At 41.7% G+C, this 23,530-nt stretch overlaps 1 protein-coding gene across 12 annotated transcripts in view; it reads right to left on the bottom strand.

Annotated features, from left to right (window-relative positions):
• The window catches only part of ncam1a (neural cell adhesion molecule 1a), a 284,110-nt gene extending 261,059 nt beyond the window's left edge, over positions 1-23,051 (bottom strand). For 2 of the 12 annotated variants that reach the window (XM_065962701.1, XM_065962702.1), the window contains exon 1: positions 22,723-23,051. In XM_065962701.1, the coding sequence (XP_065818773.1) occupies positions 22,723-22,774 (52 nt within the window). In that variant the 5' untranslated portion in view covers positions 22,775-23,051. The remainder of the gene's footprint in view (positions 1-22,722) is intronic. The other 10 variants (XM_065962703.1, XM_065962704.1, XM_065962705.1 and 7 more) reach the window with 9 other exon arrangements.
• Between the last annotated feature and the right edge of the window lie 479 nt (positions 23,052-23,530).

The raw sequence follows: 23,530 nt of genomic DNA, 5'->3' as shown, positions 1-23,530 counted from the left end.
GAACCTAAAAGTGGTTTTTGATTGATAGCAATTAGAGCTTTCTGAGATCGTTGTTTCTCAAATCTTACTTTTAGCCATTCATTGAGCAGAGGAACAATAATATCAACACATGATTCTATTTGTACACAGATGACTTCCATTCACAATCTAACCAACAAATGACGATTACAACTCTGTGTAGGTCAGACCAAGGAATGTACAAGTTTAAGTGGCCGTGGAAGATCGATTTCCTTACATGCTTGTCAGGTTTCCGGGCTGTAGCCTCGTCATGGAGACCCCTTCAGACCTAATGCTCATTATCACCCACAACCCCGATAAGCAGGTTAAGCTGCCAATAAATCAGAAGTAACTCGTGTCGTTAGGACACAAAGGCCCTGACAAAATACTCAAACATTAAAGGTTTCTCAGCTCTGTGTATGAACCAACAGAGCAGCCATCTTTGAAAAGCTTTTGTTCACATCTATCCTGAGTACTTTGTGAAAACCCAAGTACTAAGAGCTGTGGAGCTTGGTGACAAATTATCGTCATATATCTTCTCTAAACTGATGAAGTCTGCAAAGAAACCAAGTTTAATTTGGTAATAAAAATGATGGGTCTGCTGCAGTTTCTGTATCTTTCATTTTAATTAATCTGTCTTAAAAAGACACTTTTGCCTCATAAAATGATAATGAAACTCCCGTGGGATTTTTTTCTTCGTGCCTTTCTAATATGAAAACCTCTCCTTGGAAAAACGAGAAACTCATCAGTGTTCTGCACGAAGGAACAATAGAAAACAAATCTCTTCAGCCTGCAATAGAAGTCTCTAAAACAGCTCTGATCAGACAAGAGTGAAGAGAGAGAGAGAGAGAGAGAGAGAGAGAGAGAGAGAGAGAGAGCAGCCTGTAAAATAAACCCACCAGCAAAGTCACAGCTCATGTTGCATGACTTCCATGTAGGTTAATGAAGTCCTCATTTAGACTCATATTGTAGACCAAAAAAAAGCACAAACGGCAGGTAGAGCACTTCCTTTTTTCAGCCATCTTTTCTGGACACCAACTGACTGAGCAGCATCTGAGCACGGCATCAGAATGCTCCAAACAGAGACAAAGGAGCCCCTCCACCCATGGCGAGCGAGAGGACAGTGATTAATGAGGCCACACCAGTGGAGAGTGGCTCCGTTATACTCCACCTCCAGTCTTGTCTCTGCTGCGGCAGTAAGAGTGTCAACAAGTAACTAATGACTGCCAAGATGTCCGCTGTTATACATTTCCTGGAAACATAACGGTGCTTATCAGTTTTAATGCTGCATTCGCACGGTGGTGGTACATGGCTGGAGGCAAACTAGATGTTTATTATTTTCATAACAAGAATATTAGAGGTTGACAATGGCACTCGACTGCAGTAATGGTAAACAGGTTGAATTTTGTTCTACCTGTTGTTGCAATGAATTGGAGTTATGCAGGGGCCTCTATATTAAACCCCAAATGGACCTGGGAAATGGTAAATGGACTTCAGCTTGTATAGTGCTTTTCTAGTCTACTCAAAGCGCTTTTCCACCGCAGGTGTAGCACACCTACACAGTCACACACTGATGGGAGAGGCTGCTATGTAAAGTGTCCTTTAGTATTAACGTATCCCATTCATACACTTTCATGGAGCGGGAGCAACTTGAGGGTAAGTGTCTTGCCAAAGGACACATGTGGGTGTAGGAGCCAGGGATCGAACCAACGACCTTACGGTTGAGAGACAACGGACTCCAGTGAACCACAGCCACCCCGAAAGAAAATCCAACCCAACTGGTTCTTCAGATTTTAAGACACATATATGAGATATAGAGTAGAACTAGTATGGTAAAATGTTTTGAAACCAACAGTTGTCGGCTAAATAATCCACATTTAAAGAAAAGAAAATCACCTGTAGAGTTGAAAGAGCGTGACAAAACAGAAAGGAGAGGAAGTTCCCGCCGCACTGGCGAGACAGCTGGAGTTGGCTAGAACAGGATGAAGCTAAAAATGATTGGTCTTTGCCAAATCTGCCGATCAATGCCGACATATCTGGACAAGTTAGATGATTAATGGCAGATAAGAATGCCAAAGAAGTACCATGAAATTGGTCCAAAGACAAAGACATTGACAAATCTACCCACTCACAGCAATGTGAAAATATGTCTTTACAAGTTGTTTTAAGACTTTCATCTAATTTTAGATTTATTTTTAGAATTTTAGATGTAAATTCATTATACAATTTAGGCAATGTCACCTAAGCAATGACATTTCCTGACATGGCTAATCTGTGCAGTAACATCAAATGGGATTTGTTAAGCGTATATGGTCTCAATCCAAAAGCATTGATTGGATAAAAGAAATATGAATGTCATGATAAAGTCTGGTACAACTCCAACTAAGGTCCATAAACTCTGAAACTGAATTATTGCCAACACCTGTTATAAATAATAATGTAATTTGTATTGAATGAGCCCATAATTGTGGAGCTCCATTTCAGCTATTTCCTAATCAACCAAAGATTTGTGAGTGAAGATGTTTCTTCAACTGGTTCTCCATTTTAAGTTAATCTTGTGAAAAACCTAATTTTATTAAATGGTTATGCAAACCCTTTTGGTGAAGTATTCTTTTCTTGTGATATTTGAAATCAGAGACCAATTTCCGAGTGATAATATGCATTTGTAAATTAAACAGATTCTTGGAACAGAACAGTGAAACTGGGCTTTTTTATTGTAGGAGGGCATATCACTAAATGTCTTTCATCTCTCAAAATTGCCATGCCAACCAGTTTGGCCCTACACTTTAAAGACATCCCATGACGCCAAAAAAAAACAATGCTTTCTTTTTCAAGCACCCAGTGTGAAAGCAACATAAACCTGTCATCCATTCAGACTCTATGGTCGGCTCCAGTATTTTAACTAGTGCCGCTTTTATCTGGAGAGAAAAAAAAAAAACACTCCACGGGAATCTCATGAAGTTCTGTCCCTACACTTGGTCAGAGAATCCCTCGAGCCACTGATCGAACTGCAATCTCCCTGTTCAAACACAGCTGCATCAAGGGGCTTTTAACTCAACGCAGCGGCAGCCCCCCATCCCCATCCCGGACACAGAGATATGCACAGCTGCTGCTCTGTTGCCCAGAAACTGAATGTCATTTCAGGAATACCCCCCATTCCACAAACAGGATAGTGTTACAGGAAGCCCAGCAAACAGCCTGAGCCTCCAAACTCGATTTTTCCCATCTTAACCCGAGAACCGATCCCCGTGAATCCATTTTCTGAAGCCCATTTCTCTAATGAGAGTTCAGATGTCACTGGAAAAGTGGAGATTGGATGAAAAGACGGACATAATTGCACCTTTCCTCAAGGAGGACCTAGCATTTATTGAGTTTTTGGTATCATTTTCCCATCACTGGAGACCTAAACCTACTGTTCAATCAATGCAAATGGAGTTGTTAGGTCTGTAATTTAAAAATCACATTACTGGAAGCTGCTGCTTTAGTTTAAGGGTCACTAAAAATCCTGCAAACAAACATTGTGGGAAAACTCAGCCGTCATACTTTTTTCTCTTTTGATCATTCATAGCCTCAGTTTCAGGGAAAATTCTGATTTCCATGTACATGTTGAGAATAGAGTTGTTGCAATACCAGAAGTTTGAACTTTGATATGAAACTGATAAAAATACAGCTGCAACAAAAAAAAAAACTTTCTGGCACTCAAAACTGGTTGAATTTTTTTATAGTGATTTGAACCTTGTACATTAGAAAAAGGGTCTAATTTTCTTATTTAGGACATTTTCTGGGTGTCAGGGTCTGTGACAGGCCACAGGTCGGCACTTATAGACCAGGTAGCATTGCTGTCTCTCTCGTCTACCCTCAGACACTATGGTTTACTTGTTTGTCTTTAGAAGATGCCTAGAGAACTTCACAAAACGTTGGTGTTTGTCGACCGGTGAATAAAACAGTTATTGGTTTAGTGGCTGTGACGCAGGGCGGAGCAGAAACACACGCCGCGGGCAGGATGGAGCGTGACTTCACCACCTTTTTGCGAGTTTGTGCAGAGGTGTGGAAGTGTTTCTAAGATCGTTAGAGCCTCACCGCTGTGAAACAAGCAGAAGATATAATATGTCATTCCTCTTTATCACTGCTTTGCTGTCATTAGTAGTGCTCACTTTCTCTATTTGAACTCTGTGTCAATCAACCACTGCTCTCTCTCTCTCCCTCTTGCTCACAGCAGCTGTGGGTTGAAGGTACAACTGTATCTGTTTTTTTCTTGAAAAATTTCATTACTATCAAAGGCAAAAAAAAAAAAACAGTTATCAGATCGTTCTTAAGCACGTGGTTAAGGTCATGTAAGTAGTTTATACATATAACTGAATTCCTGCCACAAGAAATTGCTTTAAGAAAAATATAATTCAGTTGTGTAACTTTGTAAGCCTTTAGAAGAGTTTTCATTCAGCTGAACCTCATCACTTTTAAACCCCACGCCCTACAAGCAGTCTCTTTAGCCTTGTTTTGCACTCCGCAAATCAACACAGTAAGACAGTATAGACTTTTAAAAGGTTGTGTCCACAGGAGAATTATTGAAATCAGATGTAAATGTCCTTTTTTTTTTTTCTTTTTTTTTTCCCACTTCAGTGCTCAGAGACTGCCACTCTGCTTTCTTTCAAAAACAGGTGCAAATGCGTTAAATAAATGCAGGAGGGTTGCAGGGGGGCTGTCCCTTATTAACCTGACAGATTTTTATATTTGGTGCAGTTTGAGGCCTTTCTGCGAGAGGGAGCTGGCATTTAAGGCCCTCCAGAGGCACTAAAAGCCATCGGGCTAGTAAGAGGAAGCCATATCCGTGAATGAACTAATTAAGCCTCCTCAATGTCCTCAGCAGAAATGGTGCCCTGAGATTGTTCTCTGCAATAGCAGTAATGAGAAAGACAGAGGGGGGAACATGGGAGGAAACAAAAAACAGGGAGAGGTGGGGGTGGGGCCTGGAGACCGTGTCGTCGAATGCATAAAGATTGTGTACCGTTCAGAAAAAAGAAAGATCAGCAAAGACTCTGTGGAGGCAGGATTACCAGCTCCCTCTGTTTCGGTCCTGGGCCGGCGGACCTGTTGCACTTTTGAATGCAGAGTCCGTATTTTCTTGTCTTTTGTTTTCTAGCCTTGGTTGCGGCAAGGCTCATTAAAGTCCATAAACAATGTGAGATGTGCTCTCTAATGAGCAAATGCCTCTGTAAAAAAAAAAAAAAAAAAAGGGCTCTGTCCTTGGGAAGCTGGCCATGTCAGCTACCAACTGTATCCAAACCCCGGTCTCATGCATCTCAGGGCTAACAACCGAGCCATTCTCACCAGGCCTCGTTTGTGTCCCTCCATCTCCCACTTTTCATTGTTCCCTCATTTTCTGTCCTCTGCTTCCCATGGAAATTATCATCCGAGTTATCTCCTGACAGGGAGCGTCGAGTTGTTTTCACTTTTATTGTTTTGCTTTGTGGTAGGACTTATACAGTGCTCAATGCAAGATTTGAGGTTTTCTCTTTCTTGCTCTGGGTTGCTCCTTTAGGGGAATGCATCCAAGGAGTAGGGGAGTCTACAGAGTCCCAGGAGGGTTTCTTGTGGCAAAGGGTGGCGAACTAAGTGATGTGCTTGGCCGGCTGCAGAGCGCAGTGGAGCTGAATCAAACAGCACAGTTGAAAACAACAGCGGGCTTTCTCTCTCTCTCTCTCTCTCTCTCTCTCTCTCTCTCTGTCGAGGCACTACAGAGTATGCTTTTCTTTGAGACTGCAGAATGGAAAAAAATTTCAGAGAAAGACACGCTGGAAAAAAAATGGAGCGTGATGTGGCATTTTGAGTTGCTCTTTCAATGCCAACAGTGGGTCAGACACTGATAAGTGATCTACCTTTTGGCTCACTAGTCGCAGTGATTGTGAATAATGATATCAGCAGCCGTGAGATAAATCATCGTTATTCCACAGACACAAAATGCCGCGATGATGATTCCCCAAACAAAAAGGAGTGTACAGATAAGCTACGCATGCTGTCGTATTCAAAGTAAAGATAGATGTTTCACAAAAGGTGGAAAATGAAAACAGAGAAATGAAGAAGACAGACGCTAGCAGCTGAAAGTCCTGCAAGGAGCCCCTAGAGGCTACAATGTTCATTAGACCACCATATCTTGATGGTATCGTAAAGCATCTCAGAGCCCTGCTATTACGGCTGCAGTCGAGGTAATCTCAGGGTGCACACCGGAGGAAAGGCAGTGAGATAATTAACGTCTTAAGTGTTCTGTCTCCAACACGGGAGACACTCGTTAAATTTATTGGCATTCTGTCCCTTCCGTAATGAGATATCTTTGCATTTGACACTTGAGCTGTGTCTAAACGGATACATCCTAAAGGAGGGCATGAATATACCACATGCTCATGCCCATTTGAAATTTCATTTTTGCACAAAAAAACAAAAAAGTAGATTGGTTGCCAGACTGTCTGATGGAGTATAGGCGAACTGTTTTTACAGGCCAAGAAAGATGAAGGATTCTTGTAAGAGCAAAGCAATAACTCAGTGAACACACACTGCCATCGCTTTCAAAAAGAGAGCAGTCAATCTTGACGGATGTCTACCAATAAGGCCGAGCTGCATGTGCACCAAAACCTATTTAAAACTTCAGCGAGGCAACATCTGGTCAAAGATCCACTTTTATATATCAGCATGGTAGAAACAGCAGAGACAAGCACATGCTATCTGAATATGATAATTAGTAAAACCTCTTGGTAGCCCTATTCCAATTATCTCGCACTGGAGACATTCAAGGTATTGGACTTCACTGGATCTATATTATTATTATTCTCCGGTTTAGGTTCAGGTTTCCTCTGGAGAGATGGTCCTTTACCACACACAAAGACTGTATGCTACATGTTACAGATTATTGTGATGCATATTCAGGCTTTTTAAACATATTGGTGCACGCATCCAAATCTCACAGCCCTGCAGTCTTTTTGGAAATGACAATACAGTGCAAGTACGGCATGTCAAAAAGTTGTACACCAAGCAGACCATTTTTTCTTTCTTTTCTTAATATCTTGTGGGTGTCAAGAGACAGCTGTCAAGATGGTGTCAGATGGACCGGCATAAATAACCCTACTCTGTGTTGCAGGAGAGTGACACTTACAAGTGGAAAAAAGAAAAAACCTCCTGAAAAAGAGCAATTATCGCTCCACGCTGGCAGCTTTACAATAAGCGCATCCAGTGAGAGATATACGGCTGCTCAAGGTCTGTATAGAACGTATAGTATAGACTGTTTGATGCTCAGATTGAGTGCAGTAACACTGAGATGAGAGTGCCACTGAGGCATGCCAAGCACATTATAAGTCTCTGTGCAGGAGCCTTTGGGCAGCTCAGTCTCTAAGGCCGCTGTTGGCTGGCGTAAAAAAAAAAAAAAAAGGCCGAGCCCCTCGACCCCCTTCATGGTGAAGCGCCTGAGCTCGCCCCATCTGGCTGCCTGCACCGCGAGCCAGCATCAATCATATGCAGCATGACACGCTCCCTTTTGTTTCTGCAATGTAAACATATTTGAATCCCTCTGGTGTTCAGACGAGACGTGGCGCTGGTCTTCCTTTGACTTTTACCTTCAAATCCGTCCGAATGGATGCTGAGAAGTCTGAAAATCCTATTTAAACATGTGAATGCATCAAACACTCCATTTGAACTATTGAGGCAAATAGAATTGGTCTTCTTGATTATTCTCACCTGCAGGCTTCATCAAAAATATACGCAAGGCATGAAAGCAAAAAAAAACACCTTTTGAAAGATTCATTGGTCTGCCTTCCCCATTCCAAACCGTGAGCGAGAAGTTCGACTGGGTCTGCTCTGTGGTCATGTTCTTTGGCAGGTGGGGGGGGAGGGGGGTGAAAGAAGACGCTGCTGGCATGAAATTAAACTTTTAAAGGACTTCAGAGAAATAAGTTGAAGGTTTTATAGATTGGTAAAAGCGTTTCAAATGGTGCATTATTCAGCCAAAAATGCAACGATACCATGAGGCAACGAGTGAAGGCTGCAGATATTCAAAAGTTCATATTTACTCATTCGAGGGATTTCCATTTAAATGTTGAGTATTTGAAGGAAGTCGTGCAGCAAAAGCTGCCAAATACTATGGGGAGGGGGAAACTACAAAACAACTGTGCCAAGACAAGGGGGGGCCAGAAAAAAAACTACAGAGCGCTTCTTTATCAGCCGTCAACATTCATGTATCATCAACAGAACACATTCTGTCCAAAAAAAAAAGTCTACTGTATCCATTTTCATGTGCAGCAGGCATAATTTCTGAACTGTCACCGAGCAAAATAATTACGCAAGCTACAGAACTTTGCCGGTACCGAGGCTTAATAAAGCAGCCGAGCAGAGCATTATGCTGAAGAAGCCTTACAGATAAAACAAGACAGCTGTCAGTCAGGAGAGCGGCTATTCTTTTCCACTGACATAATCAGGCCACCAAACACAGGAGAAGAAGAAGAAGAAGAAAAAAAACTTGCTCCCTTTGCAGCAGTTTGTTTGGCTGCAGAACAACCTCACCTTATTTATAGACTTTTTTTTATGAAGAACAGAAAGACATGGATCACATACCATTCCAACGCAAAGATCTCTCTTTTCATAATGAGGTTTTTCATTCCAATCAGTTTAATTTCGGAACAAATGTTCTTTTTTTTTAGCTGCAAAAGTGTTAGAAATGGAATTATAAACATTGTTTAAGATCTGAAATGTAAAGACTGGCTAGCGTTGAGTCAGGTAACGTGGTTAATGTGTAAGTGATACTAAAGAAGCGCTTGTATTCATGGATTAAATGAAAGAATAAAAGTGTTTATCCATGTCTGACACTCCTACTGCTCCTTTTTTATGACATGAAATGAGGCTGCAGCGACAGAAATAGAAACAATGAATCCAGAGGTTGAAGAGCCCTGCCAGCCCCCGTGGTCCCTCCTTGACGACACTCTGCATTGTGTCCCGCCTCCTCCACCCCTCCTCCCCTCCTGCCCTCCTGCCGCCAACCCCCACCTTTGTCTTGCCTCGCCTCCCAACCCCACCCCCCCCCCCCCCCCCGCCTCACAGCGAGCCCCACCTCCTGAAGCTTTTCTTCAGGAGCGGCACCTTACACAATGCTGTTAGTGTGAAAGCCTAATAAATTACAGACCTCTCCTGATCTCATCAAACGCAGCAGCCGGACCATAAACACACAATAACAGAGAAAGAACCTCTTCAAGGGGGTTTGTGTTCGGGTTAAACCGGGAGGTGCTTGTGTGTTCAGATACTCGGATGAAATCTTGAGTGCGTTATTCTTTTAGAAAAATCAAAAAGCGCACAGAAGAAAGATGTCAAATCCTTTTCTTTTTTTTAATGGGTCAAGTTTTTCATGCGTAAAAAAAAAAGAGAGAAAGACTCTGCTAAGAGTTAAAGCAGTTCATCCTGTATTCACATAAAGCTACAGAACAAGCTGGGGGGCATATGGAGAATATTACTGGCATCGAAAAATGAGTGTACGGTTTATGGGACGTTTTGAAGCAAGGCTTGAGCTGTATGCATCTACTTCTTTTCTATAAAATAAAAAACATGGAATTATAAGTCTTTTGAAGAAGCAGGAGGAGATGGGAGTGGTTGTACTGAACGGACCTGAAAATATATCGGTCCAGCGTGTGACCTATTGCACGCTTTTACTTTCTATCGTCAAGCACATGCCGTAAAGAAGGCGTCAAAGAAGACGTCTGTTTATGCATCTGTGCTCTCCTTGAGTTGGTATAAAAACAGCTCACCTCTTTGATTCAGAAGGTCAGAGGTTCATATCGACCGCCCTCACTCTCTCGATGAACACGTCCTGATTTATGTGCGCTTTATTGTCACGCTGAGTGCTCAGCATATAAATCTGTGCACACAAATTAGAAAATTAATAATTGATCTTGGTGTGGTAATCCTGCCGTCTGGTTTTGCTAATACATTCTCTGCATCAATATATTTTTTTTCCTCCTGTACGAAAAGCCCAAGTGGCACTTTATAATACACTCTATAATGAAGTAGCTTATGCTCCAGCCTACATTATACCGGAGTTATCAGTGATTAAAGGCACACTGCTCTGCAAGTAGAACTCTTCATTTTCATTTCTCTCGGGGTGTGGCTCAGTTGGTAGAGTCGGTTTTCTCTCAGCCGGGAGGTTGGTGGTTCGATCCCCAGCTCCTGCAACAACATGTCTGATGTGTTCTTAACCCCAAGTTGTGCCCACTGCTTAGTCGGCGGCATGTGAATGTGTATGAATGGGTTTAGTTACTCCTGATTAGGGCTGTGAATCTTTAGGTGTCTCACGATTCGATTTCGATTTTTGGGGTCATGATTCGAGTCAGAAACTTTTTTCGATTCCAAACGATTCTGGATTCATGGATTCAAAGTCTATTTACAAACACTGAGACGCTGAGAACAAACACCAGGATCTACTCCAGTCATCTGTGAGACTGGCTGAATTTCTTGCTGCTCCATTTAGCATTCTACTGAGATAACGAGCTAGTTTTAGCACTTAGCAGGGAGTGCCTGATTAGAACAAAAAAAAAAGAAGGATTTTTGGAAGTAAGGAATCTATTTAAAATCTCACAAGATAAGAATCTTGACTTTTACATAAATCTGTTTTTTTCCCCACCCTTACCTCCGATGGTCACTTTACACAGCAACCTCTGTCATCGGTGTGTGAATGTGTGTGACCTGCTTTGAGTAGTCGGAAGAGAAAAGCGCTATACAAGCTCAAGTCCATTTTATTTAGATCAGAAACTTGCATCAATAAAGAAAACCAAAGCATAAGAGAGAAAGACAAATATTCTACAAAGCCTGGGAAGCAAACTTCTGATCGGCAGCTTTCCATTCTTTTGAAGTTTTGAGGCTTCACGCACAGGTGGGTTTGATTTAGGGTATGAAATGTATTCAGGTAGCCTTTGTTTCTGTTATGACAACAGCCCCTCCCTCTCGGCACTGATATGATGTTACCCTGCAACCACCTGCTACCAGCCCCAACAACAAAAACACCATTTATTTTGATCAGTCTGACCTCATCAGGGTTCAGCATGTGATTTCCATATGGGCAGCAGCAGGGCTCCGGTTAGATGCAGCTCCCAGTATTAGATTGTGGGCTGGATTTTTACCAGTTAATTAGATGATATCTGACACACCAGTTTGATCAAACGCTCCATGGAGCCTGTGCTGCATCCGCTGACAAGTTAGCTCCTAGATGTGCCTCTGTGTTTCCTCCCGTTTCCATAGCGTTAACCCCCCAGCGGATTTCACAGCCATGCACACAAACAGGCGCGGTTATAATTGCTGGGTCTACACCTCAGCCTTCTTTTTACCATTTTGATTCAACTGCAAAGGAAAAGCAAAACAGCTTTTTTTTTTCTTTTGCAGGGAAGAACAGTTTTCTTACAGGGCCATTACCTGGAAACACTGATTTAATATTCTTTTATTGTAACACAAAATAGAAGATTTAATAAAGTATTTATTATGCTTCCTTCCTCACAGCTGCAGCTGGTCTTTAGACTGCTGTTTCTGCACACACAGCCGTTTGAGTTCGCAGCAAGACTTGCTTTAAAAAAAGATCTCCACAAGTCTTGAATAACAATTGGAAGCCCGGCGTCTACATCACTCATAGTGGTCACATTTTCATTAAAAATTAGGGCCTACGGACAGGATATAAAAATCTGAGACAAGGCAGTTTGGAGAACAGTTAAGAGAGCCGGCCACCTGAGGTTGCACACAGTCTGCAGTGAAATAAGTCATGCTGGACTTTTGCTGGCACGCTCTGAAAACACCGCCGAGCCACAGAGGATGCTCGCCGCAAGAATGTGCTCTCTGACGATCGTGCCAATTTAGAAAGTAAACAAGTCACTGAATTCTGCACATCTCGCTTTTTCTCTCTCCATCTCCCCGAAGATGCACTTTTTCTTTTTTTCTTTTGTTTGTTCCCTTCTTCACACAAAAGGCTGCAGCAGCTTGGCACCTGAGGAAGCCAGCCAATCACAGAGGCCGCGGAGATGAGCTAACTGCCGTTTCTAGGCATTACATCATGATGGTGAGTCACTCCTTGGGACCGAGAGACGGTTAACGCATACATAACAAATACATTATGGGGCCGGCGTGCGTCTCCATGACAGCTCAGCCAAAGTGAAGTGGGATGATGTAGCAGTAATTGTAAGAATCGCACGAGACGCCCCGCTCCGTCTTTGTGCTCGTAATGTGCATCCAATAAACACCCTTTATCACCGAGGCAAGAATAATCCTCAAGTCGCTCACTGAGCTGCAGCAACAGCTCAGGTAAACTATATGAGTGCCAAGACATCCCAAGCAAGTGATGCTGGAAAGATGCTGAGTTTACAGTGTGGGGTGCCAAACATGCAGAATGTATGTGTTGACACAAAACACTCACATCGCCTAAGGCCACCAGAACATCCCTAAATGTCAGCTGTGGCAAGAAAACAGAAGGACGTACTGTGTCTCCACCATAACATACTTTTTAATAGAAGTAGGGCTGGGAATATTTGGGTGCATCATGATTCGATTCAGAACCTATTTTCGATTCAAAACGTTTCTGGATTCATGGATTCAAAGTCTAGTTTTGAATTAGAACAAACATTAGGATCCACTCCAGTCTTCTGTGAGACCGGCTGAATTTCCTGCTGCTCCATTTAGCAGTTAACGAGCTAGCCTTAGCACTTAGCATCGAGTAACTGATTAGTGAAGTTATTAATCTATTTAAAATCTCACAAGATAAGTATCTGGATTTTTACATGAATCGATTTCTTTTCCCACCTCTAATTACAATCATTTAAAATGTTACATTAGGGCTGTCAAGATACCACAGTTTTAAACTCTGATATTATAATATCAACCGCTTTAATTGGGTAATTTGTTCATTTTAGGTCCCAAAATTAGCAAGCAAACACCACTACAGTGTTTATATGGACATTTTCAACATGTTGACAAACCTATTTTATATAACTTTTCGAAATGTTATGACAAATTTGCATAATTAAAGTCATTTTTGAAATAAAGTGTTGCTGAGGTATTAAATCTAAATAAAACCCAATGTTCTCTTCTACTAATTAGCTCAGCTTAGCAATACAAATTGGTTGTGGTCCTTTTGGCAAATCTCTGGTTTGGGGTCGGGGGCGATGGGGGTGGGGGTGGTGGCACAGATGTCTTTGGTAATTCTAGCCAATCATCAATACTTTGCATATACACTAAGAGCACATGCAGGCTAGTGTTACAGCATCTGTTGAGGAGAACTTCTATATTAGCCTGGGGGGCGGAGGTCAAGTCTGTTTTTGCTCTGAGGTTGCCAAAATTATTCTTGCACAAATTCACCTTAAAAATGATAACACATTTACTGATAGTTGTGAAATAGGGCTTAGGTAAAAAAAAAAAAAAAAACAACTAGGCCTCTTCCATTGGTTCTGTAGGCAGAACAAATGTTAAGATTCACCAAGAAGAGACATTTATCAAAGTTTAAGATTCTCATGAAGACAGTGCATGTGCGTATTCATGCTTATTTTTGACAGCAGCGTTACTTTTTTGCGTGTGGGTCAGCTTTTCCTCAACACAAGTAGAGAGAGGGGGCAAAGAAAAAAAAAAAAGGTTGGGAACAAACTGTGCACTACTGTGTGAAACTATAGTCTATAGCAACTTATTCAACTACCGCAGGAAAAAGTTTGATTTTTTTCTTAGGTGTTGCCAGTAAGAGGACAACATCTAATCCGTTCAAAAGTCTCTGCTGTTTGACATGCAGCTTGCATTCTTGTAGTCTTTTTGTCTATCTGCTGCACATGCCGTCTATTCAGGTCGGTAAGCAGCATGTGTTGCTTGTGTCTGGAATTTAAATAGTGTGTAGCATAGACCGGCACGACAGCAGTTGTGTTTTTGAGTTCTATTTATCCATAATTCATTTTAGGCAAGCGCAACAAAAACACAGGGATTAATGACTGATAACCAGATCAGCCAATCAACCGCAGCGAGCTACAATGTATGATAACACGCTGTCACCTTAGCTGTAAGGGACATTAATTAAAGCTTTGTCAGGAAAAGTACAGAAAACAACACTAAGATTATCAAACAAAACAAAAAAAGGCATTCAATGAAAAATAAGAAGATATTTCAAAAACTGAGACACGATCACAGTGAACTGCGAGGAAGAAACATCACTGCATGCATCTCAAATGAGCAACAATTATCCCTGTAGACGCCAGGTGTACAAGAAAATGAGTTGCTGCTCCAGGTGGTTTTGAAAAGCAGGATTTCAGAGCTGAAAATCCTCCCTCGAATTGAAGACAAATACAGCAGGTGTGACACCAGAGAGGCTGCTGAAATCCAGGAACAAACTGCCTCCAACTGCCGTACACCTTCACTTCAATGAGTCCCTAAGCTGCAGTACAAGTAGAGAAGTAAGGAAGAAAAACAGTACAGGACTGGCACTCTCCATCTCAGTAACAACTGTGAATCAAGCCAGAGCTGGAGGTTACAATCATGTCAACAAGAAAGTCAGTTACTGATGCGTGCTACATTTGAATATGCGCAAATTAAGTCATCTGATTGTAAGTCAAATTAAGTATTCATGTGCGACCCTAAAGAATAAATACATCTTAAACCTGAAATCAGTTCCCTAATCTATTCCCGATAAACCATGGGACAAAAAGAGAGAGAGTGTTGGAACAGAGACATTGAGACAAGTGCAATGATGAGTTCATAAACTGCTCAAATGAATATAATAAAATAGGTTTTTTCTCTAACAGGTTGATTTATTTAGTACAAGGTTGATGGCTGAAGAGGAGAAACAAAAATCTGATGTTTAAGGTCATATTTTAGCATTTTCTTTTCAGCAGCTTAAACGTGTCTAAAATGGACTCAGGCTTAGACTGCAGGGCAGGCAATGGACACTCAAGCAGTTCTGTTTATACTAAATTGGATGGGTGCCTGGGCTGAAGTGTTTACATCTGCAGCTGACATGTGCGTGTGTCCAGGAAAAAAAGAGACGAGGTGGCAGTGCTGCAGGAAAAGTCGTGAGATCAAAGATTCATTGACCGTGTCTCCATGGTATAACACACTGGACTCACAATACAGACAGAAGTAGTTTATAAAAAGCAGTATTCACAGTTTTGTGATGCCAAACCAGGAAAGTGAATTGATTAAAAAAAAAAAAAAAAAAAAACACTTTTTCTGCCAAGGTGACGAGGGAAAAAGTGTGTGAAGATGCCGTCTGTGTGGGCCCGCATTGAAAACAACGGGTGGGTGTTTTGATGTGTGAATTATGCGGTTGGTAGGTGTTGGCCTCAAGTCTTTTACAATATATCATACTTCTTGCAAATTTCAACAATCTCTTAACAAATCTGCAACACTTTCCACACATAGATCAGTTTTTCTGGCCTTTTAGATTTGCAGAAGATAACACCTGCAGCAGACAAGCATATGCACTAAGTGTATGCTCATGTTTTCAAAGCACTGGCAACACCTCTTCCAGGCACACATATGGATGATACAAGGGCCGGACCGATATCGATGTTAGGGAGAGAAAAAAATCCAATACCAACATACATCTTCGATCCGTAGAGATAGACACAGATAAACACATTTTTTGTGTTGATCCCTCAAATGCAGTTATTGAACACTTGTGGAAAAGATTTAGAATGAAGAACAGATGGTTACTCAAACATGCATGTTTGAGCGTCACCTCTCTGTTGTAATCTACTGCTAGTGTCATACAATAAAACTCAAATTAAATGCTTTTTCACTGGTAAATAAATCTATTAACATCGGTGCATATCTGCGATAAAAGGTAGCCGATAGTCATTGGATATGTTAATATCGGCCGATATCATTGGCTGGGGGATTAATCGGTCGGGCTCTAGATGATGCTTTCTTTGGTAATCACTTGAAAGCTTATTCTCTGAACTTGTTGCATAGAAAGATAAAATGACAACTAACCATTACTATGAATCATAATGACATTAAAATGTAGAAACACTGAAGTCAACTGCAGCTGAAGCATGGGTTTGTTTCTATAGATACTGTCTTCCTGCCAGATGTGTCAGATTTGTTGGTGCTGTTAAGCTGTTTACTCAAGAAATATAAATACACCTTCTTTTTCAACCGAAAAAAAACACAAGAACATTTCCAAAGTGACTTTCACAGATAAAAATACCATCTGGTCACCAGTGCCAGTCCAGAGGGAAGTAAGTCAGAACAGTGACACACTATAAATAACGCTGGGCCCCCCCTGCTGACAATAAAGAAAAGTGGAACATCGATACAAACAGTATCTATTCCAAATAAAATGGGTGCTTGTAGTTCTCCAGGCGGCTGAAGGAGGACAGAGACATCATGCTGGGATTCTGTTTCGCAGTAAAGTAGTCCGTCGTCACCTTGGGCTCCCTCAGCAGACTTGGCAGGCTCACTTAAACAAAGCTCTGCAGGAGGCTGCGAGCCAAGGCATCACAGATCATCAGTGCTGATGTGGGAAGCCTGCTGAGGTGAGGCCAAAGGACTCTGTTGAAGATGCTCCGTGTCACAGCAAACAACTGCTGTCCACCATCAACCTGCATCATTCTCGCTGCGCTGCGGGGGCTATTAGCCTTCAGGCGCCAGCAGCTTCAAAGACTGTTTGGAATCAGAACCACTCCCAGACATATTTTACCTGGCTGAATGTGCGCTCGGGGCACATTCGCATCAAGCCACACTTCATCCGAATCCATTAGAAGCTGATACCATGTGACCCTGCTGAGTGGGCCGAGCCTACTTTGAAGAGAACTGACGAGGTATTTAGCGTTGGAGCCGATGCAATTCATCCAAAAGTATGTTTTATACTTTGTAGACCACCAACATGGGTCTGAAGTTTATCTTAATCTGTCAGAAAGTGTTTGTTGAAAAAGGATCTCTTGGAAAAGGCTTTGCAGTTCTTTTGTGGAAATGCCCACTGAAAATGAGACTTTACTTTTCAAGTGAACAAAAAAAAAAACATCAAAGCTTGTTTGGGTTTACACATTAACTTGCTGTAATCAATTTTTGCTAAGTAATGCTGTGCTGATGAAGAAAAAAAAAAGCTCATTGAAGGGAAGAAGAGTTGATGAAGGGGGGTGAGAGTAAGGCCCCGTTTTGCATTTTTCCCTTTATTCCCCTACATTCAATTCCCTATAGGACGCCATCATTGCACAAACAATGCAAATCACTCATGGTCCCTATTCATGCACTGATTAATATGCACAGACGGCCTCTGCTCATCTAACAGTCAGCAGAGAAGAAGTGTAACAGCCCGCAGAGTCAGTTTGAACTTCTCTGTGAGGAACTATCTGCACTTCTTGATTCAGTGTGAAGAAGTGCTGCGAGTTGACTTTATGAGTTTATGGATAAGAAGTACATCTCATACTAACCTCAAAGAATATTTGACATTTACATTATTTTCACAAATCTGCATAACGTCACTGATGACGACACTAGTCAAGTATTACTCTGTTTCCTCAGCTCTTTGTTGTTGTTATAAGTCACATCAGGGATATTAATAAAGTATCTTGTGCAAACCATAATTCATAAATGTATTTCTCTTTAGTCCAAAGTGAATATTTATATCTGGTGCCAACAAACAGCTTTAAGTCAGATTGGTGGTGCTGCTTGCAGTGCACAGACACAATGAACAGGGTGAATGAGAACTTATTTTTTTTAAATCATCATCATCGTTAACATCATCAGTCGCATCAATATCATTAAGTGTGTATTCATGAAAGAGCTGAGTCTTTAACGTCTTCTTAAAAAGGTGTAAAGGGACTCTGCAGACCAAATAGAGTCTGGTCATTGATTCCAGCACCAGGGGGGACGACAGAGGAGAAGAGTCTAGTGAGTGCCTGAGGTTCCTGTTGTGAAGGTGAGGTCACTTCCTGTAGTGGGTGAGAGAGTTCAGGTAAGGAGTACCAGTTTTTGGAGCTGTTTTGGAAGAACATCAGGGGTTTGAATTTGATGCAATCCCTCCATTAAAGTTTACTCTTACCGCACAACATTTAAATGTAATTAAACAGAATAAAAGGTAAATGGACTTTCGAACTCAAAGCGCTTTTACACCACATGTCACAGCTACTCATTCACACACTGATGACATAGGTTGCTATATCAGAAGTAACTATTCCCATTCATAGCTGCCAACGAAGCAGCGAGAGCAATTCAGTATTTGAGTATGCCAAGGACACACCGGACATGCGGCTGCAGGAGCTGGGGTTTCGAACCCTTAATCTTCAGGTTGAGAGACGATGACGCTATCAACTGAGCCTCAGCGGCCCCAGCCTACATTTGGTTGTGGAGTATTCTAACATTTTGGGGAACACACCTGTTTCAGCAGTGTCATCAATCTATATTTTGAATACACCTCCATAAACTGGATCAATCTAAATTCAGAAGTGCATCGATCGGCGATCTACTGTAGGTCCAAATTTGATGTCACTTAAGCCAATTACAAAGAGAAAATAATAAGAGTACACACTAAAGATGGGAAGAAATACAAAGTACAACAAGAATCAAACATGTATTGAACAAGATGAAAGCAAAGTTATGAAATAAGCTCACGTAGATTTCAGCAGCAGCGTCAAATTTACATCTGGCAATTTAACTCGACTTGCAATAATGACTCAATGAGAAGTCATTTGATGCTGTCTTTGCTTTTAAAATAACTGTACAGTATAGCTATGCAGTATATAGCTGACTACGAGCTGAATCCAAAGGGGGGTGCCGCTGTAATCTGAGCGGCTCCAGCGCTGATGAGAATTTGATCAACGTAAAGCTGTAATAAATTGGTACAAAATGCGTACATGTCACTATGAATTCAGTGAGGATCTGGTTGTAACTGCAGAGCGAGGCTCTGAACTTCTGCAGAAACGAGTTTTATTCAGAGAGCAGACTAAAACACGCCTTATAATTTTCCCCTTGTTTGGCTTCTTTTTCCAGTTCCCATAAGTCAAAAATAGCCTGTATTATTTTCATTGTGGCTTTGAACTCCCCACAGCAGTTAAAGTCCCATATGTTAGCTATTTAGGAATTGTGTATTTTCTCTCCCTCAAGGAGTTGAACTTTTTTGTCTTTTTTTAGGGGTTCAGCTCTATGTTTGGTACCCGAAAACATTGTTTTAGATCTAGAGGATCATTCGGTAGACTTCACAGTTCGCTCTGTGTTAAGATGGGAAAACACATGGCTACGCTTTGCTCTTGAGCTCATAGTATCTTGAGTTACAGGAAGCTGTATAAACGGGCTGGCAGGTGCATGGCGGTAACTGGGTGGTCAGCCCCAAAGCGGGCATTTGAAAAACACAAAGAGCTGCTGTGCTGGAGTTCTTGTTGTTTCAGGTACGGATGAAATGAAGAAATACAAATGAGGAAGTCCGTGTTTGAGTCATATATGCATGCGAGTCTGCCAGACGCCAGACGCTGGACAGCGGTTTATAATACCATCAGAGGGGATTTTACAAACGCTCAAGGATTTCATAACAAGTCATCACAAAGACTAAAAAATCTGGATCAAGCTCTGCAACGTAAAGTCCATTTCTGCGGCCAAAAATATAATCTAAATCCTTTTTCCAGCATTAAACGTCATCAAGTAACACTCGTTAATATCTCACCCTAATAGAACTTAACTTCAGGTGTGACACGCTATCCAATAGGTGTAACAAATAGATTGGTTTCACTCGTTAACCTGCTTGATCTCACACATTTCAGGCTGCAGAATCATGAACATGGGTATGATTGCTATCCATAATAAACCAAGAGAAAGTGCGCTCCAATAACTCAATGTCAGAAATAGAATTACCGGTACACAGTGGACTCCATCCAGCTGACTGCAAACAAGATAAAGACTCATGATGCTGCTGAATCAAATTCTGTTTAAAGGACATTAGTCCGTCATTTCTTGAAAAGCTGGCGATGTTCCCTTCCGGTATTTGTTACTAACCTCAGAAATGTAATTATCATTGAGCTGGAACAGGAACTGGAAATCAATAAGTGTAATTAAATTGCTCAGCCTTCAGACTAGTGCGATACTGTCATTACCCTTTTAATAAACCCTGGGCCTATCAAATAATGTGATCCATTTCTTTGAATTCCTGCCCCTATTGAAACAGGGGCAGAGCTGAAGCACAGTTGTCTAATTATCTCCCTCTGGGTTCGGTTCACTTTCCCTCCATATGAGGTGCACTGAATTGTGAGGGCGTCAAGAATATTCTGGCAGGACCATGAATCATATAGAAAAGAGGTCTTATAGGTGCCACACCGCCCTCCACACTGCCGATATACTGACAGTGACACCCTGACAGTGTTTGGGTGGAAAAAGGTGGGAAGAAATGCAGTTCATATGAAAATACTCAAAAATAAAATACTCAAAAATTTGTGTTGAGCTGCATACAGCTTCGTTTGAAAAGCTTTGTGAGTATTTTCAAGTCAAATATCTGAAAGTTTACACACATAATGTAACATATGGTGCTGCAGGATGGTTTGGTTTTGGTTCCCTTCACAAAAAAGAACATAATTTTCCATCAAAATTTGAAATACTGCAGAAAACAAGCCCCGTGGGAAACACACTGTTATACTTTTCTTTTGCAACTGAACACCACTTAAGCAACACAAAAAGCAAAAAGCCAACACCACTAAAGAAACAAAACTGCTGATCATCTTTAGAAGCCAAAGGGATATTTGTAGCCTCCTTCATCCAGCTTTACACATCAGCCTTTCTTCAGACATGTAAAACCATTGAAACCTACAAGCAGGATGCACAGGTTTGATTTCACCGCAGACCTTATTGTAGGAATCAAAGAAAACTCCAGAATGCACAAACCATTTTAGACCCTCGTTTCTGTTGAATTTAATTCAATCCTGACCCATATTTAAGCCAGGTCAATAGTGCTGACAGAGTTAAACATACCACAGAGAACAGTGTGTCCACTAGAGGGTACTGACAACTTCATTTATCAACTTTATAATGTCAGTATCCTTTTAAATAACAACATATTTTGGTCATAATGTCTTTATTAAAGTATCTGAGGGGCTTAATTGTTCAGTGTTAAGTGTAAATGTTAGACTGCAGCTGAACACAGAGAATAAATAGACAGAGGAACACTCTGGACGTTTAGATAATGCAGGTGGAATTGTGAAATCAAAACGTGTGGTTAGAATCATTATTATGTTTGCAGTAAATAGTGAATTAACCTTTTCTATTATTAAAGTATATTTTCCCCTCTCTGAGGACCCCTGGGGGTCCTCGAAATCCACTTGCAGCCCACAGTAGCAGTCTATAGAAAGAGGAGCAGATGCAGTGAGGGAAGGAGGATGTGAAGAGCAGAGGGGGTGGGGGTTTATGGGGGAGAAAGGGGTCCCCTCCCGCTCTATAGGCTCTAACTATGGGACCTCTTGGATTGGAGTCTATTGTATACACTGAATGACTATTCAGTCGTCTTCAATGGATGACGACGACTCCCCCCCCCCCCTAAAATTAAATACTCTGAACAAATGTCAACATCATTTTGCGCCAAAAAATAAGAGAAGAAGTTAGAAAACTCCAAGATATAAAACAGAAGAGAAACAGAGAGCATAATGTGACACAAAGGAGGTCAAAGGCTGGTAACCCAGATGAACACACTGCTGTTAAACTCGAAAAATCCCTCCTTGACACGTCCGCGCAGAATTCTGTTTGTGTGCCAGAAATCCGATGATGACTAGGGTGGAAACACATCTCATCATCCGACCCCCACGAGTAGTCTTCAAGTATGTGCTTCAGAGCCACACACACACACTCAAAAAAAAAATCATCCTAATGAACGTGTTTAAATCTGTTTGCTTTTTTTGTGGACCGAAACAAAGCATCCCCGAGGAGAGCCGAGCGACGCTCCGCACACACACTCCATCCTCGGTGCGTCACGGACTGCCCCAAGCACCAAGTGAGAAACCACAGAGGGGGGGGGGACTCCGCTTCTCTACATGTGAACATATGGCGATAAGTTAAAGGTTATGCGACAGCGTTTTTATATTCGAAAACAGTGGCTTACAAGCAGAAAGTGGGGGAATAAACAATATGCGACGAGTGAGAGAGAGGAGGAGGAGGAGGAGGGGGGGAGGCTACGAAAGCGTCCCTGAATCACAAGTCCTCATCTCCGCCAGCATCCACTAAACCTTTAGCTACAGAAATGAACTCATAAGTCACACAAAGACTGCAGCAGCACGTGTGGATACTAATTCCCCATCGAAATGTCATAAACACACACTTTTCTTTGACTCCGTAACCGGACCGGTGATGGCACAGCAGTGCGCGGACATATTCAAAAAATTGCACAGATTCAAGCGACTGCTGGGAGGTGAAACTCTCGGGGATAAAAAAAGAAAAGAAAGAAAAAACACCCTGAAACTAGATTTAAAAAAAATGCGTGCAGACTGATATCTTATTTCACGCTTCACTCGGCTCACAGAGCGGCCAAATCTCTGACTTCTTGCAGAAACTTTTGGTACAAAACGTGGTGGATTCTGCAGAGCACCCAGCTCTCTGGTCCGGAGTCAGTGTGGCAGTGGATGCCGCTTGCGGGACCAGAGAGGATGCTGCTCCAGAAATCAACACAGCTCGGCCTGCATTTTTTTTTTTTCTTTTCACATTTTGCACCGACCACAGCCTTGGAAAATTAATCTCCAACATAACCTCGTATGAATGATAAATAAGTCAGCGTCTTACCTGCAAAGCCAATGAATAGCAATCCCCAGATGAGGTCCCTTATTTGAAGCATTGTAATGTGTCACAGATATTCTCCTTGAAGACGCACTTTAAACAAGCGAGGTGTCTCTACTGAAGAGGGGATGAAACAGATATCAGGTTGTTTTTTGTTTTGTTTTTTTTCCCCCAAGGAACAACAATCTGCTACCGGACGGAATTTTGGTCCTTGTCGCTACCCGTGTTCGCGGCACAATGAGTGACAAGCAGGAGCAGCCGTAGCACGCACTCGCACACACACACACACATGCACTCAATAGATAGGCTACCAGCGCGAATTACTCCGCCCGGTAGGCTATAGGCTGCACACACACACGCACACACACTCGGAGACACACACACACACACACACACACACACACACACTCGGAGACACACACATACATAACACCGAGGGGGCGGTGCTGAGGTGATGCAGTAACAAAGTAGTGCGCGGAGCTGACACAGTGTGTGTAGACAGCAGATGGTCACCAGAGGCTCTAACTGGGATTACTGGGCTTACACACCAAACCAGCTCACACTGTTTTTAGAAACGATGTGTGGACTAATTAAAGCTTTGATTCATATAAAATGATAAAGAAAAATAAGTCAATAAGGTAATTAAAATAGACTTAGCCCCATGGTGAATTTTTTTTTTCACTTTTAACTCACTTTTATTGAATTCAAAACACATAATCTTAATTAAATAAATAAATAATAATTATTAATAAATCAAAGTAATGTCACATTTTATTTCCAGTAGTTTAAAGCAAGTTTCCTTTTCTAAAAAAAA

This window comes from Labrus bergylta, chromosome 14, assembly GCF_963930695.1.
Source record: "Labrus bergylta chromosome 14, fLabBer1.1, whole genome shotgun sequence".
NCBI lineage: Eukaryota > Metazoa > Chordata > Actinopteri > Labriformes > Labridae > Labrus > Labrus bergylta.
This window is presented reverse-complemented; position numbering and strand designations above follow the sequence as displayed.